Here is a 17008-nt window from a genome sequence, read left to right as displayed (position 1 = left end):
GTTAGCTGTCTGGGTCAAGCTCTGAATATCGGAGCTTGATAAATAGGGTGAAATCGCAGTCCCCATAGGCACCAGTGGGGACTGGATTTGTGATTGAAGAGGCTGGGATCAAAGCAAATATCTGCTGTGATCCTCTAATAATAAATAGTCTTGAAACTTGAAAATGCTGCAATAAACCCCTTTTGGAGGTTCATAAATAGATGTATATAGATTGACAGTCCTTTTCAAGTAATAAAATAATACAAGCAAAATGTAGGTCATTTATGACAGCATATAAAGAACACTGTCATCATCATCAACATTTATTTATATAGTGCCAGCAAATTTCGTAGCACCTTACTATTGGGAACAAACACAGTAATAAAACAATACTGGGTAATACATACAGACAGAGAGGTAAGAGAGCACTGCTAGCAAGCTTACAATCTATGGACCAAAGGAGTTTGATAAATGAGGGTAAGTGCTGCATTTTGCATATTGGTCCAACTAGAATGCAAAGGTAAAAGGTACTTAGTGGGCTATATGGTCCAGTCACACAGCAATGTTGGTCACATGGTTGTTTTGTGTTAAATGTTTAGAGGGTGGTTGAGAAATATTATAAGCTTGTCTGAGGAGGTGGGTTTTCAGAGAACACTATGGGTCTGATTCATTAAGGTAAGTAAGACCAGAAAATTAGTACATTTTCTCCTGGACAAACCTTATTACATTGCAAGGGGTGCAAATTAGTTTATTATTGTGCACATAAGTTAAATGCAGGCTGTTTTTTCATGTAGCACACAAATACTTGATAGCTTTCTACTGAAATTTAAAGTTGATCTAGGACAGTGATGGCTAACCTGTGACACTCCAGGTGTTGTGAAACTACAAGCCCCAGCATGCATTGCCAGTAGATAACTAGCTGATAACTGGCAGAGCATGCCGGGGCTTGTAGTTTCACAACACCTGGAGTGTCACAGGTTAGCCATCACTGATCTAGGACATGCCCTTCCTCAACTATAAAGCGCCACATTTTAAATTTACATTTTCCTCCAATGCAACACGGTTTTGCCAAGATGCTAAGGTACACCTTTTTTTTTTGCTTTCCTTTCCTTAATTAATCAGGCCCTATGTGTTTAATCACAGTCTTATAATAAGACAGTATTAAAATAATCTAGGTATGCAGCAAACTGCAGAAGTGTTCCAGATGTTGGTCTATTTTGCTAGTTTAGAATTTCTAATACATTGCAGGGAATGGTTGCACACTCCTCCTACATCCACAACTATTCTGATAATCTGGTACATGGGGCCATTGCACTCTACAGCCCTATAAATAGAATAACAGGACTTTGTCCTTCTTTGGCAACCTGAATTGTGTAAACAAATCTTTATTGATCATACACAATTTCTTTGTATTTGTCTAATGTGAGTGTCAATGTTTCTTGGTATCATTTTGAAATGTCAATAAACCAGCATAAGGAGCAAATTTAGTTGTGTAATATTATAGACTTTCAAGAGTCTGCTAATTTCAGGGCTAGTATATTATTTTAGAAAGCTGATCGTGGGCATAATAAATGACCAAAGTCAAAAATGAACAAGGTTAAAAAATGATTTCCATTTAAAGGGGGATAAATCATTTTAAAAATGCACTGTTAAGTGTTAAAATATAAATGAACTAAAAGTATGAAGCAGCCGAATGTGTCTGCCAGACATGGGTGTGACCTTGCTGACCAATAATAAGCTGTAAGCTCTCTGTTTGCAGCTACCTATTGGTCTGTGTGGCCACACCCACATAGACTGTATGCACATCAACTCTGAAGCCTAGGGAAACCTGTTTTAGTATGCAGTTATTGGGGCTCCCCTGAGGGTTCTAACTTTACCAGATGGGACATTGCCGAACCCTGGTCTCTGCAAATATATGTTCCCCTGTTCATGTCTATCAACTTGACATTTAACCAGGCATTTCTATTTTATGAGATTAATATGGAAATCATTTCAACATGCATTCACAATTCTGTCATTTATTTGATTTTGTTTCCATTCTTCCTAGTGTTTGAATAAACATGTACTGTAAACCAGGACTGCTTGATGAAAGGAGGATGTTTGCTCACTCATGTTCACAAGTTGTGTTAAGCTGTATTTGATGCTTTGAATACACTAGAGCTAGCGATTTTGCAATATACGATCTGATTAGAGCTCTTTGAATCAAGGGACAGTGCAAAAAGATCTGTTTTGAAATTAGCACAGGGTAAAAGTATGTTGTAAATGAAAGGACACAGGTAAAATAAAGTGTGAAGACAATTAGTGAATATGTTTATAGTATATACAAATTTTGGTAAGCAATAAGAGCTCACAACTCCAGACCTGCACGCACGGCCAACAAGAAGAATTTGGGGCCCTGGTACAGCAACTTTATAGGCCCCCCTCCCTCTGCACATAGTAGGGGAAGGGTTATGTTGGCGCTGTAAAAAGGTGTTTGGCTACATAGTGATGGGGGCATGGCCAACATTGGGGCTGAGGCTACGCCTCTTTAGACATGACATATTATGTATTAAAACGGTGTTGCTTTCACCTACCTGTTATTGCAACTTTCACAACCTGATGGATTCCTGTATGGATCCTGGAATATTGGGACTTGTTTTGGAAAATGTATAGGTACATGAAATGTGGAAAATAATAAGTGACCACAGTACAATTTTAAACTCCAAACTTTTGTCCAGCATCATCAATTCATATGTAGGGGCAAATTTATACTACATGGCCTTGCATATAGTGGGCCAAGTGGGAGGTAAATGCAGAGTTTTCAATATCTACTTGTCCAATTGAAGCTCTATTAGTTGGGATCTTTTTGAATTTCCTCTGTACTCTTTTTTTTTTTTTTTTTTTTTAATGTGCAACAGAAAACAAGTTGCAATAGATGTAAAGCACAAACTTCAGTGCTTATTTCCATACGCAACATGCATGCTTGAAGACAACAGGTCCTGGCAATCACTTTGTACTGTGGCAGTTATGGTTGTAGTTTTGTCTTTAGTGCTTAGTGATATAGAAGGGAGCTGGCCTCAGAGAGTGTGAAAACCAGTAAGAGCAAGCACAAGTTAGATATTGGCATCACAATGCACTGAAGACTGTACTTAAAATTTTGATAACAGATTACATATAGCAATTATTTATTACAATAGATCAAGTGATGTTTATGGAGCAACACCTGATAAATGGTTTAAAGGCTTTTATTAAGTAGTCCACAAAGATTGCATTCATAAAATCTGCATCAAAGTTTAGTTAAAAATAAAAACCATAAATAATATCTGTGTTACATTGTACTGGAACTGTCTGCCTCTATTTTTGGCATTTTTAAGGTGGAACACTGAAATATCAAAACCAGATAAAAAATTGGTCACTTGTTTACTGTTTATTCTCTTAATAGAAAAATAAATAAAAAAAATAATAATAAAAAACAAGGTTAATTCTTTTCTAGTGCCTGTTCTGGGGCTTTAACAATTACATAGTATCTAGTTTGAGCACTCTGTTCAAAGCTGTCGGGATTAGTTGCCAACATCTTTCTTTGGTAGCCGGTTATATCATTTATAAGTTATAATTTTCATTTTGTATGTAGCGTTTCAGAGAAACTCCAGTGACACCACCAGAAACTCCCTACTTGGAAGCAGGGACAGTTAGTTGCATTAGAAATCTGAATGCTTAGCTACTTCAGGAATAAGCTGTATAAATCTATTATGTGTTTATTGACAACAGGATGATTAATAGCTGCACTGTCTTGCAAGATGTAGTTTTTGAAAGGGTGTCCATCTCTTCTTACCTGCGGAAAGAGGCTGGAAAAAACTGCTATTTGAATTAAACTTCTCAACTGCTGTTGTGAGCTGGATTGTTAAATGTATTAGTTAGAGCCAGACACAACAGGATTTATTTTGCTTTCCCTCTTTAATAAAACTAGCTGTGGCTAGTGTTGCCATAACATTGACTGCTGTGACTTTTTATGGCTGCTGTATGGAAAAGTGCCCTTTCTACCCCAGGAGACCGCATCTGTTCCCTGATCTCATGACTAATATACACACTAGTGTACAAAAGTTTGGAGTCACTAAGAAATTTATTGGTTTTTTTTTAATAATTTCAATTTTTTGCATCAAGGTGCCATTACATTGATGTAAAAATATAGTTCAGACATTAATAATGTAGCAAAGGACTATTACTTCTTAAAATTACTAATTTATCATTTGTTCACATTGACGGCAAAGTCCCATTTACAACAGTCATTATTCCTGGGTTCAGATATGGGTAAAACAAAACAGCTTTCTCAAGAAACACGTCAGCCTATAGTTGTTTTGAGAAATGAAGACTATCCCATGCATCAGATTGCCAAGAAGCTGAAGGTTTCATACACATACTGTCTTGAGAGAGAAAAGGGCAAAGTGGATCTAATCAGGGTAGTAAAAGAAGTTGAAGGCCCAGATGTACAACTGCACAAGAGGAGAAGTACATCAGAGTTTGCAGTTTGAAAAATAGACACATCACAGGTCCTGAGTTTGCAGCTTCCTTAAATAGTAGAAGCCAAATACCAGTGTCATCTGCAACAGTAAAAAGATGACTCCAGGATGCTGGCCTTTTAGACAGAGTTGGAAAACTAAAGCAATATTTGAAACTGACAAAAAAAAAGTTAAAATATGCAAAATAACGAAGACATTGGACGGTGGTTGACTGAAAAAGAGTCTTATGAACGTTTGAGTCTAAGTTTTAGGAGTTTGGCTTGAAGAGGAGAACATATGTGAGGCATAGAGCAAATGAAAGGAGTGATTGATGCCTTCAGTCAAGCTTGGCGGAGAAAATGTAATGGTATGGGGCTGTTTTCGTGCTGGAAGAGTAGGAGATTTAAACAGAGTGCAAGAAATAATGAACCAGAAAGTCTGCTACTCTATTTTACATCTTCATGCTATCCCCTGTGGTCAGCGTTTAAGGTGCAGATGTCTGTAGATGACAGGAACTCTTTATTAGAGAGATGTGTACTTGTGTTTAAACTTTATAATGGGTTAAGAGCTTTCTGAGTTGCAATGCATACATCAGATTCTGTTTACATGGTACCTTCATTTTAAATTTAGAAAGTGTTCTACTTGTTTTGATGACTAATGTTCTTGTGGTTTTTAAACATGTGATGAAACGTGAATCATTCAAATTACTGTAGTTCTGGCAGGACTACATTCTTGTGTTCTCTTTTTCTTTGTCTATGTAGTGTAAACTTTGTTTTTATTGCAAGCTAAGAGAATCCACGATAAAAAAATAGAGCTACCATTTATTTTTCAAGTACATTTACACTGGCCATCGATTCAGCAAAACATTGCTTGTGATTTGCCTGTGTGCTTTTATACCCTTTAAAGTTTTCTTGCCAAATATAATGTTTTCCAATATTCCCCACCTTTGCTAAATAGTTGTCAATAAGCATACAATCTCCATTCAAACCTGATTGCTGACAATACATATTGTACATTTCTCCAAGATCCTAGTTGTAGCTCTCCTGACATACTAGATTGTCTGTAATGTGCTATACTATAATTTAATGAGGTATAGGCATGTAAGATAGTATACCAGGGAGGTGAATCCCAGGGACTTCATCAAGTCATAAGCATAATCGTTTCAAGAAGCACAGAGCCTGCAACAGTAATGGTTCATAACCAAATAGCATTATTCAAATGTATTTTTACATGCAGATTTAACGCATGTAAATGGTTCTTGTACTACCATGTTTCTTTCTTTTTGGGTTTTTTTGTAAATAAAGTTTTATTTTTTACAAGGCAATAAGGAAAACAGTAACCCTGCAAAGCATTCAATGAACAATATAGACAGTGCAATGTTTTCAGAGAACGTTAAATAGTAATAAGGAGGAAATTCATATTATTGGTAAACATCTAATGTGTGCATTCAACATTATGAGGGGACAAACAGGGGTAGAGAGAGAGAGGAGTGGAGGGGTCTGACTTATAATTTGTTATCTGATAAACCATATGTTACAGTTCACAGGAGTTTTCTATCAGTCAATGTTAGCGCTCACTTCCTAAAGCTGGGTACACACTGTAGAATTTTCCACCAACTTTTTATGCCGATCGATTTTTACATGCGATCGATGGTCCGATCGCTCGGTCCATGGACTGCATACACACCAGCCTTGTTTAGGACGATAAAGGGAAGAACGGACTCACTGTTGTGGATCGGTCGGAAATTTATACACCCTACACAATGGAAACGAGATTGGAACGAAAATATTTAACGGTACGACCAACCAAATGAGGCGACAATCGTCCACTTGGGCAGACTTTCGACCATTGTGTCACTGCACACACTGACCCGACTTTTGAACGAGCAGTCGTATGTCGGCTGATTGAGGACGAAAACCATGTAGTGTGTACCTAGCTTAAGGCGCGGGGTCTAACAAACCCCCCCTTACCCCCGGGCTTCACCAAGAAACGCCGCAAGGCCGGATGGTTTTTGCTGCCGGAAGCCCGCAGGTCGCGGCCCTTAGGTTAGCCCACTGACGTGATAGGTAAGGAAAATAGGCTCTGTAGAGGTATTGTAGTACAGAGGAGCAGAATCGGTTAGCTGAAGAAACACAGCACATACAGACGAATTCAAGCCGTATACAGTGTAACTCCAGGTCGGATACACTGAGGACACACCACCCTCGGGAGAGTCGCCGGGTCGGATACACAGGCAGCAGCAGAAGCAGAGGTTTAACAGGCCAAAGGTCATACACAAGTAAAAACCAGAAACAGCACAGGATACACAGGGAGAGCCACACACAAAGTGGTAACTTCTTGCTCTGACAGGGCTGCCGTGTTCTGGTGAGCTAAATATAGTCTGCAGATTGTATATCCCGCCTCCCAGCCACGATCATGGGACCGCCCAAACCAGGAAGTGCTGAGCTGTACACAGAGGCAGGGAAATCGGCAGCACAGGATCAAATAAGTTTGTGACATCATAATATGAATAAATTTGTGTAAGATTCCCAAGACACCACGGGAGCTCAAAGGTTAGATCCAAGGTATTTGAGGAATGTAAAACAGTAGATAGTGGAGGTTTAGAATGGCGGTGATTCTTTCCAAACAAATGCTATATATAGTTGCAGAAATTGGGTTGGGGTGGGCAGATATCAAACATTTTGCAGCATTTAAAATGTGTTTGATTTTTATATGTGTCGTGCGTCTGGGGAGAAGTAAAAATATGGATAGTCAGGCATTTGGATTTGCTTGATTGAATTAATGGGAGAGTGAACTTGTAGCCAGTATGGCTTTATCTTGAGGCAGGACCACCAAACGTGCAGCGATGTACCCGACAGGCACAGTTGCTCCAGCATTGATCTGTAGAGTTCGGGAATATGGAATGTAAACGTGAGGGGACCAAATACCACCTGTAGAAGATTTTGAAGAAGGTCAATCTGGTAGAAATATATAATTTAGCTAGGTTAGATCTAAATTTTGACCATTCTTTAGGGTCCAAAATCTCTCCTGTGTCCCTTTCCACTGTTAGCTCATGTGTATCTTTTGATTGGGAGGTTGTGGTTATTAATCAGTGGATATGAAACCTTTTGTTGATGGGAAGTTGTGACATAGTGACTCCAGAGTGAAGCATTGCTCCAAGGGCAGCAAAAATTGTAGGCAGTGAAAGAAATGTGTGATCTGAAGTTATTGGTAGAAGATCTTATGCGTTAGATGTAGTCTTGTGTTTTGTTTGGAGAATGAAGCATAGGGGCAATATCTCATACGAAAAGTATATTATGTCAGGTCCACTTGTGGAACACTTTGTGATCCAGACTTGGGACGAAGTCGCGTTGTTCCACAAAAGGACTAATTATGGGTATTTTGAGCGCAGCTCATATGACTACCATTATTTCTATTGCTACGATTCCCATTGGCGTTTTATATGTGCTTCATTCTAGGGCTTTAATAAAGCCTCATAGAATATAGACCGTGCCAAGCAGTTAAGTGTATCCTGATAAGGAGAACTTTATTTAGAGAAATATTGTTCTAAGGTGTACTGCAAAATAATATATTGACTAAAAAAAATGGGTCCAGAAATATGTAATAATTAAAACATAATTAAAAATAACACAGCTCATATAAACATTCCATCATTTTGAGAGCTTATCAACAAATTTTTGTTAGATACTGTATACACAAACCAAATCATTATAACAAAGTAATGTTCAGTTCTCCATGGTTTGTATCAATTTGTAACAATATACAGCCAGTAATCTTAGTTAAGTCTGTGTCTCTATCAATCAAGAAGTATACTTGATATAATTGAATTTGTCAAATTCCTCAACTTTAAAAACCTGAGACTGTTAAAACATCCATTAGTGAGACAGAATTGAAGTCTCGCAGATTCAAGCAATGATAGTAGAGTGAAGGAGGGAGTAGCCAGCTCACCTTACCCTGTATTGTTCCGTGTGTCCAGGAGCTTCAGACTCCGCAGCGGAAGGTAGACATCAGTACTTTTAAGAACGCCTTGTTCCCTGTAGATGTTTGAGAACACTGCTCCATTATTACCAGACACTGTCGATAGTTCTTTAGTTTCGAGAATATCCAGCTCACAGGACCTCACTTATTCAATTTTTACCAGAATGCAGATATCAACTGACGTGTTTCAGTCCGATAGTGACTTTCTCAAACATGACATATTTGACATCTAAACCACTTATGCTTACAATGGAAAATGTACTATTTATAAATAAAAATCCTCACCCATTTTGCTCTTCATGTAGTATACCTTTATGTGATGCCTTTATAAGCTTCAAGCTAAGTCTGTTATAAAAACCAAGATAACTGTAGACTTATCTCGTTAGCTGTAATAATTAAAAGTTATCGTTATCCTGTCTTTGTTTCTTGTACAAAGTGTCTAGTAAGGACATATTTAAAATAAGCAACAAGTCTTATTTTTATTATCATCATCATTTTTTATTTATAAGGTGCTGACAGATTATGCAGAGATGTATATTAAAGGGAACATGATTCAACTACATTACACATAACATAAATGGGAAGGTCTGTACAAATGACCATATAATCTATGAGGTGTGGGAAAAACGATAGATAAGGTATTGGAATAACAATTGTAGCTGGTGGTGGAGAAAATGCATGTACTTGTATTAAGGCAGCAACATCAGCAGCCGGCAATAATGAAGCAGCCATTGGCTAGTGGCATTTCTATTCAGCTATTGTGGTGGGGTACCGTTGGAATGAGGAGAGACGGTGTGAGGCAGACACATAAAACATGAACTTACAGAAATCTCTAGTCATTGCAGAACTCTCCAAAACAGTCAACCATAACTTCATCAACATTTATCTTAACCGAATGTCCTTGCTTTTCAGGTTCTAGGGAAGACTGTTACTTGTGTGCTGGATTGCCATGTTTGTGGTTATCCGCTAGCTTGGAATAACTGTATGAAGTCCAGTGTTGTACATTAGCATCAGGGTCGCGTCTAGAAACAGAGCAAGGATACTGTTCCCCGAGTTAAAAGCTGCTGCCACCAAAGAGGCAGTGGAGATCATGTACAGAGGAACATAAATGGCAACAGTAATTGCAGTTATTGTTACTGGGTACAGCAGCTGAACTGAGATGGTATTTGGTATATCTTAAAAAACAAAAAAAACCAAAACCTACTTGGAAGTGGCAAGGTGTGTCTTCACGCCATGTAAATTCCCACTGCCTTCACAAATCTTTAACTGTTTTATATTTGTGAGGGATATATTTATTAAATGGAGATAAGCCCTAAATCCTGTGAAAATCAGATGTTTTTGTAGGATTTAAGAACTGATTTACCAAAGACCCCTTATTGTACTGAGTTAGTGTTATGCATCGCTAATATGTGTGTTTGTGTATGAAGGGATTAACAGTGATATCTCACTGGGATCCCGGTACTAAACATACTGGTATATTGATTGGCTTTGGACACAATAGACCAATGTGCTTGTGTGGTAGAGCATTTATATTTGTATATATGTGCACATTTATAATATTACAATTTTTATTTCTCTGTCATTGCTAGTAAACACGTGGATAGATGTCTTCCATTTTGCGACAATTTCCTCACTGCGTTTAAAATTGTTGCCATTGTTGTCCTTGTCTATCTCTGTTCTCTTTACCCGGCAAATAGTAGGCATACATAAAGCTTGAAATACGGATTGCTGATCATAACGTTGGAGTGAGCTTAGAGTAGAGAAATAGTACAAGTCCTCTTGGACATATTACATATGTTACATTGTAAGTAAGTGGACAGGGCCAAGATAGTGTTGGTCTTTCCATTGACAGTAAACTTGCTATATCTGTATGCCACACAGATAGTTCATAAACAATCATATCTACGGAAATTGCATAACAGCATGGATATAATAATTCATGATGCATCATTTTTCCTTCATCCAAGTTCTATAATGCCCATGTGTGCAAACCGTTTAATGGAGGGATCAGATATGACCATATGTGAATCCTGTTTGACACTTTGCAATGATTGACACCCATTTCTGATAGGTCTGTGTTTCTCTTTTAAAATATCTTAGATAATTGTATGTACAATTTTTATATTTTTTGTGTTTTCGTTTTGTAGACACGGTCCCTGCTTAGTGTATTTGAGGAAGATGCTGCTACCCTGACTGAGTATACAAATCAGTTGCTCCAGTCAATGCAACGAGTCTACGGGGCTCAGGTAAGTTCATCTCTAAAACAAGCCTGTGCTGTAATGTAGGAGTTTTGTTTTATTTTTAAGTGAAAAGTTAAAATTAGCCTTTCATATGTAAAGCTAAGTTCATTTGTGTTATCTCTACTGCAAGATGAAGGATCATAAAGCTGTCATCCTTATGAGCCGTCACTTGGAATAGTAAGTTGCCAAAGGGTTACATGGTTGATGTGTGCCTTACTAGCATGTGTTGAATAAAGGTATGAAAAAAAATTACAGTTTCACGTGATTGGTGTTCTAAGGCAAAGCAAGTAGGCCGTAGTAGTCCTCTTTCCTCAAACATTCTCATTATGGTGCTGAAATCAGCAATACTTATAAGGGGAAACTCCGCTATGTCCTCTGCATTTGTTTTTCTTGAAAACAGAAATCTCACAAGCTTAACGGTCACAGGGACCTCTATTTGCCTAAGACATTATCCTTTACATTACAAGTCCCCTGACAACACTGCCAAACAGCTATAACATTCTCTTGAATTTTGGAGCTGTTCCTATCCTTGCCATCTCCCTGCTTAATATTTTTTTGAAATGAATTTAATCAAATTTTGACATTCAATTGAGTGCTAAGGCTGTAGAGGCATATGGGCATGACTATCTGACCTGTTTGCATTAAGTTCCCACCCCACCTTATCTGAAAATCAGGTGAGGAAAGGACTGCCTTACTCAAATGACCACAAGATGCATACTGCTCAGCATATGGGCGTAAATACATATTTTTATATTCAGCTTTTTTTTTTTTTACATAAATTATGCCTATTTTGCAGCCAACTCTGCATCAGGTCTAAATATTCACATCATACCTGCCAGGTCATAGCATGAAATTCACTAGTGGGGTTATCATTCATAGAAGGGGGCGGACAAGGATTCTTCCTGTATTTAGCTATGGAGGATTTAGCTGCATTTAGAATATGACCGGATACCAGAATGTGGTCTAAATCTGGAAATTGGAAGCTACAAAGAGCATATTGTGAGAGAGATGAAATTCAATGTCAAATATGTGTTTGAGCCTACCATGTATTGCTTCCAGAAATTTGATATCTTGGGGCATAGCCACCACATATGGATAAAAATTCCCCTAAGCCTGCAACCCCTCCAGGATAAACTAGATAAGAATGGAAATATCTAATGGAATTTCTTGGGGACAAGGTACCACCTAATATAAATATTATACAAGTTCTCCTTTACTGAAGTAGAAGCTTGACTCCTAATTCTACTCCTCATGTCTTAGTCTATGGGGACCCAAATCTTTCTCCAAATCAAGTTCATGTTTTGGTGACAGTTCAGCATTCGTTGTACAAAGCAAGTTATGAAAGGTGGAAATTATGCCTTTTCTTTTTCTTGAATGGTGTAATGTGCTTATACATTTGTGTCCTAGGAAGTGATTGTAGGAAAGCATGTAACTGGGCAAATTCAAAGACATTAGTTCAAGGAATACCATATTTCTCTGAGATGTAGTTTAGATATTCCCAATTTGTCATATATAAGTTTGCGACCTACATTAATCCTCCTCCAGGGGTGATATTCTAATAAGATCTTCAAATGCAACAACGACCTGGAGAGTATGGGGGTTACATAAAATTGAAGCCAATGTGACTAATCCGGTGTTAGAGATTTCAATTTGGAGTCGTCAGGAAGAGGATGGATCATCTTGACCGAAAAGATACAATCAAACCAGTAGACAATGTACCCACCACATGCGTATAGATTCTTTTGGATTTTTGAGAAGAATTGAGGGGATTAGGTGGTTGCAATGTATATCCCCAAATACTAAAATTTATTTTTATTAAATTATAATGTTGAAACTGTAACTGATTATTCACATCTGAGATGTGCAATGGGAGAGCTTCTAATTCGCAGCAGTTAATATTGTATCCAGAAATAGAAAATTGAGAATTTAATGCTTTATATTTACCCAAAAAATACTTTTCAATTTTTTGCGGACACAAAGAGTATATCAGAGGAATTCAATTCCCCCCAAATTTGCGCGGCGTTAAAACTATTATTGTTATTATGGTAGTTTTAACCCGGCTTTCTGCACGCAGCTCAGGGAACTGCGAGCATAAAGTCAATGTTGAAACTACCGTAATAACGGTAATAATGCGCAGGCCGTGTTACTTTTACCCGTAACGCGGCCAATTGAATTCCCCCATATAAATGTTATACAAAAGATGTTGTGAAATTTCAGACCTTTTTTGCACTTGTTTTTGTTTTTGTTTTATTTTTAGACAAATTGGGGAAAATGGGAGTGGGGTGAGACTGGAGAAAGTGGAATATGGAGAAATACTGTGGATGCTGCTAATGGAAAGTTGGAGGGAAAACCCTTGCCCTCAACTTTAACCAAATTAACTTAAAATATTAATTTCCCTGCGCTACATTCAGCTTTGCTCCCTGATCAGTTGCCTTGTTCACACACCCCTAGCTTTGGCCTTGGTGACACACTACACAGTCGGTGGAGTTACAATATTACAAATATTAGACAAAATTACAAATATTAGACAATTTGTGGCTGTGCATCTGTGGAATCATGTACAATTTAACATCAACCTCGGAGAGATAGATAGGTGATCCAGAAGTCTCTTATATAATGGGAAATTAACCTTTTATATTCATGGCTTTCAAACAGAACATAAACAACACATAGAAAGCTTTAGTCCTTGACCACTCTCAGATGTACATAATGGATAATTGTGAGCAAGAAGCTGGCTAGTGTTCTGGCTGATAGTAAATGTTTGGTACCTTGGATTAATTATTTGTAACTAGGTAATTTTCCTAGATCTCTATTTCAGCAAAAAATGTCAAAACGTATATTTTATTGTTTGTGTGTCATGATGTGATAGGGGGTGTGACCTTCTTCAGAGCTTAGTTCTGTCTTTTTTTTTCACCCTCTTTCACTTCTTTTCATTCTCTAATTTTCCTTTAAACCCTCATTATCCTTTACACTTCAGTTCCTACACCTATGGTAAGATTGGACCTCCATTATGTTATCTAGCATTTTAGGTTTGTTTATCTCTTGTAAACAGCATGATTTGTTATTACTGTGTGACTCAATTTTTTAGTGTGTGCATCAGAAGGCTTACCCCCCTTCTAAATCTTACCCCCCTTCTAAATCTTACCCCCCTTCTAAATCTTACCCCCTTCTAAATCTTACCCCCCTTCTAAATCTTACCCCCCTTCTAAATCTTACCCCCCTTCTAAATCTTACCCCCCTTCTAAATCTTACCCCCCTTCTAAATCTTACCCCCCTTCTAAATCTTGATAGTCATTTCATATTGTTGTTTTCAGTGACTGCATTGCCCCTACCGTGCATCCCATTTTTTACAAAATTAAACTAAATGGATCATCTTAACTTCTGTGTAATCGCTAGTAAAATATTTAATTTACTAACTGGAGCACCAATGTTACTTTATAATTCTATTAGTCTTATTACCGCTTGGACAATTTCTGACATATGATGGTATATAAGAGAAAAGTTGAGAAATCGCATTTCAGGCATACAAGTGATTATATCAATATCTTCCAAAGCATTAGCTTGAATTTAAAAGTTGCATCACTTAATATACTGGAAGAAAAAATATCTGGTCAGCAAAACAATTATGCTAGCAACACTGTACACAAATAACCTATATTAATCAGTCTATTTGAATTAAGAAATGCTACATGCATTATTCTCAGACCACAGTGTGCTATTGTACCAGCAGTCAGTTGCCCCCAGCAGCAAACTGCCCAGCTGTCCCTAGGCACAGACCTATTCTGTTTATGCCTACATCCGGTACTATTAACTCTATTTCTATTTACTGTTCACAAAATTATTATGTAATTATACAAAGTGGCATTGGTACAAGGGTGAGGCTTATAAAAGTAGCTTTGTGTTCTAGAAAATGAAAGAGTAAAGTTAACAAATGAAAGATTTTGGATTTATTTTGCAAATTGTAACTTTTTTTTTAAGTAGCTTTAGATTTCATGAGTAAAAACCACAGAGATATCTATGTGAATAATAATGAATTACAGAGCAAGTTATTTTATTGTTTTTTGTTTTTTTTTGCAATAGTTTATGATATTGCTGTAAGGCATTGTACAAACAGATATTGCAAAACCCTGTCCTTTGTTGGCGCTGTTATCAGAGCATTAAAAGGGTGTTCTCAAAGCTTCCCCGCAGCATAGTGTACCAGTGAAGTGGACTCAATGAGCATTCCCATTGAGCTGTGTTGTATTTTACTTAATGTTAAAACTTTTGGAGGCTGCAGACTAACTTGCGTTATGTAACTTTTTTTTGTGAGCCCTTCTGTCAGCGTGTTTATTAGGCTTTGTTGATGCACTGTGAACAATTTATTTTAATGCTTATTTGAACAGGGCTTTAAGCTGATTGACTACATTATATAATGCACATTTACTCCAAATATATTTATTAAGTCAGTGATGGGCAACACTTCAAGGGCCACAGGCCTTTACTCTTCAAAAGTGCTGCATATTACCCTTAATCTCCGTAGTAAGTTAACACAGTATATTTAACTAAAGAAAGAAACCCCACTCTTTAATAGCATCATCTGGAGGCATTTGAAAGACAAACAAGTGTTACAAGCTAAAAGAAACAAACATGACAATTAAGTGTTCTTGAGCGTAAATCTGAGAAAAGGACTGACTGGGTATAAAGGAGAAAGTATCTGGGGGCTCAGGTGAAGACTCAGAGGGCCGCATGTGGCCCATTACTGAAGAGTGTTGTTGAATTTATTAGCATAAATGTTTGTTTTTCTTCAAGAATGAAATGTGTTTGGCAACCCAGCAACTGTCCAGCCATCTCCTTGCTTATGAAAAACAGGTAAATTACAAATGCTTTTTATTATTATTATTATTATTATTATTATTGTTATTTTTACATAATATTGTGGAATAAATGTGAATATAAATTTATTATGTTCCTCTGATTTATAAAGGAATCATTCTGAACCCAGAAGGAAAATAAACATGCAAATATCAAGTACATTATTCTAATTCCCTAAATATTTTACTAATTTACTGTAGAAGCCGTTCATAACTCCTGGCAGTTTCTTCCCTACCTCACCACTTCCACTGCCTTGTGAGCTGCTTGCAGGCAGAGAAACTGAATGAAGGAAACCGCTTGGGAGTGATTAAGCTTTATCTAGCCATGGCTAGAACAAGAACTACAATTGACCACATGGCCTGGCATTCAAGACCTGTTGGGACCTGTAGTGCCACATAGGAAAATATGATTAAAAAAAGCACAGACACAGTAGGAAAAAAATCCTTTTTTTAAAATAGACACTCTTCCAATCATTTGCTCACAGCTTTATTAATTCCAAAGGAATCCTCTACATTCTTCTTCTTTTCCCATAACTTCAAAAGAGAGAGAGAAAAAAGCATATTTACAAACTTTGAGCTGCTCCTTGCCTAGCTCCAAAGGAAAAAACAGGCAAGGAGAGCTGTCCGCAATTAATCAAACCATGTTTTGATTGATCAGTGTGAGAAAAGCCACTCTAATTGACTGGTTACGACAAGATCCCACTTGGGGACTCAAATAAGTCCAAGTCTATATTAGGCACTGTGTTTCTTCTCATGAGCCTTATGTTTTTATCTGTTTGAAAGTATCCTGATCCTTGATTCCAGTGTTCGTTCTACATGAATTAATTCTTTTCACTTTTTTCTAGAACTTTGCCCTGTGTAAAGGGGATGAAGAAGTCATATCAACTTTACAATACTTTGCAAATGTAGTAGATGAGGTTAGTTATTATATATTGTTTCTTTATTTCATCTGTTCTGGATTCAGAATTTAAAACATGCACAGACTTAACAGAATGCTAACAGAGTAATCAGGACATAGTATGGCAATTTTTGGAGCTCCCCAGTTACCTGTAAGACTCTGGAGGCATTTAATGCTGATGCAATGGCATACACCACCATCAATTGTGGCTCTGGCAGAGCATACAGAATGACTACTGCTGCCCAGGGCCACCAAGAGAAATCTGAGGTCCCCAGTACAGCAATTATTTTGCCCCCCCTCCCTGCACAGGCGAGCAGCAAGGGTGCTGTATGCCTCAGCTATGGGGCGGCACCACCAAAGGGGTGTGGCCACATAATGTTGAAGAAGTGGCTGCACTTCTTTAGACTTAACATATTGGTGGATATTCAATTGACTGCGATGTGACACGCAGATATCGTGCAGCACACATTGCTGGCAATTATGGAAGAAATCTCCGCTCATTTTCCCTCGCACCCCATAGAGGTGCAAGGAAAAAAATGTGAGGAGATTTCTGTCAAATCTCCGCCGCAAAGTGTCTCGCGGACATTC

At 37.7% G+C, this 17008-nt stretch overlaps 1 protein-coding gene across 2 annotated transcripts in view; it reads left to right on the top strand.

The window, feature by feature from the left end:
* APPL2 (adaptor protein, phosphotyrosine interacting with PH domain and leucine zipper 2) overlaps positions 1-17008 on the top strand; it is a 130132-nt gene that overhangs the window by 75799 nt on the left and 37325 nt on the right. For both annotated transcript variants that reach the window (XM_075209318.1, XM_075209317.1), the window contains 3 exons: positions 10580-10678; positions 15461-15520; positions 16368-16439. In XM_075209318.1, coding sequence (XP_075065419.1) covers positions 10655-10678; positions 15461-15520; positions 16368-16439 — 156 coding nt within the window. In that variant the 5' untranslated portion in view covers positions 10580-10654. The remainder of the gene's footprint in view (positions 1-10579; positions 10679-15460; positions 15521-16367; positions 16440-17008) is intronic.

Source organism: Mixophyes fleayi, chromosome 4 (genome assembly GCF_038048845.1).
Source record: "Mixophyes fleayi isolate aMixFle1 chromosome 4, aMixFle1.hap1, whole genome shotgun sequence".
NCBI classification, from domain to species: Eukaryota; Metazoa; Chordata; class Amphibia; order Anura; family Limnodynastidae; genus Mixophyes; species Mixophyes fleayi.
This window is presented reverse-complemented; position numbering and strand designations above follow the sequence as displayed.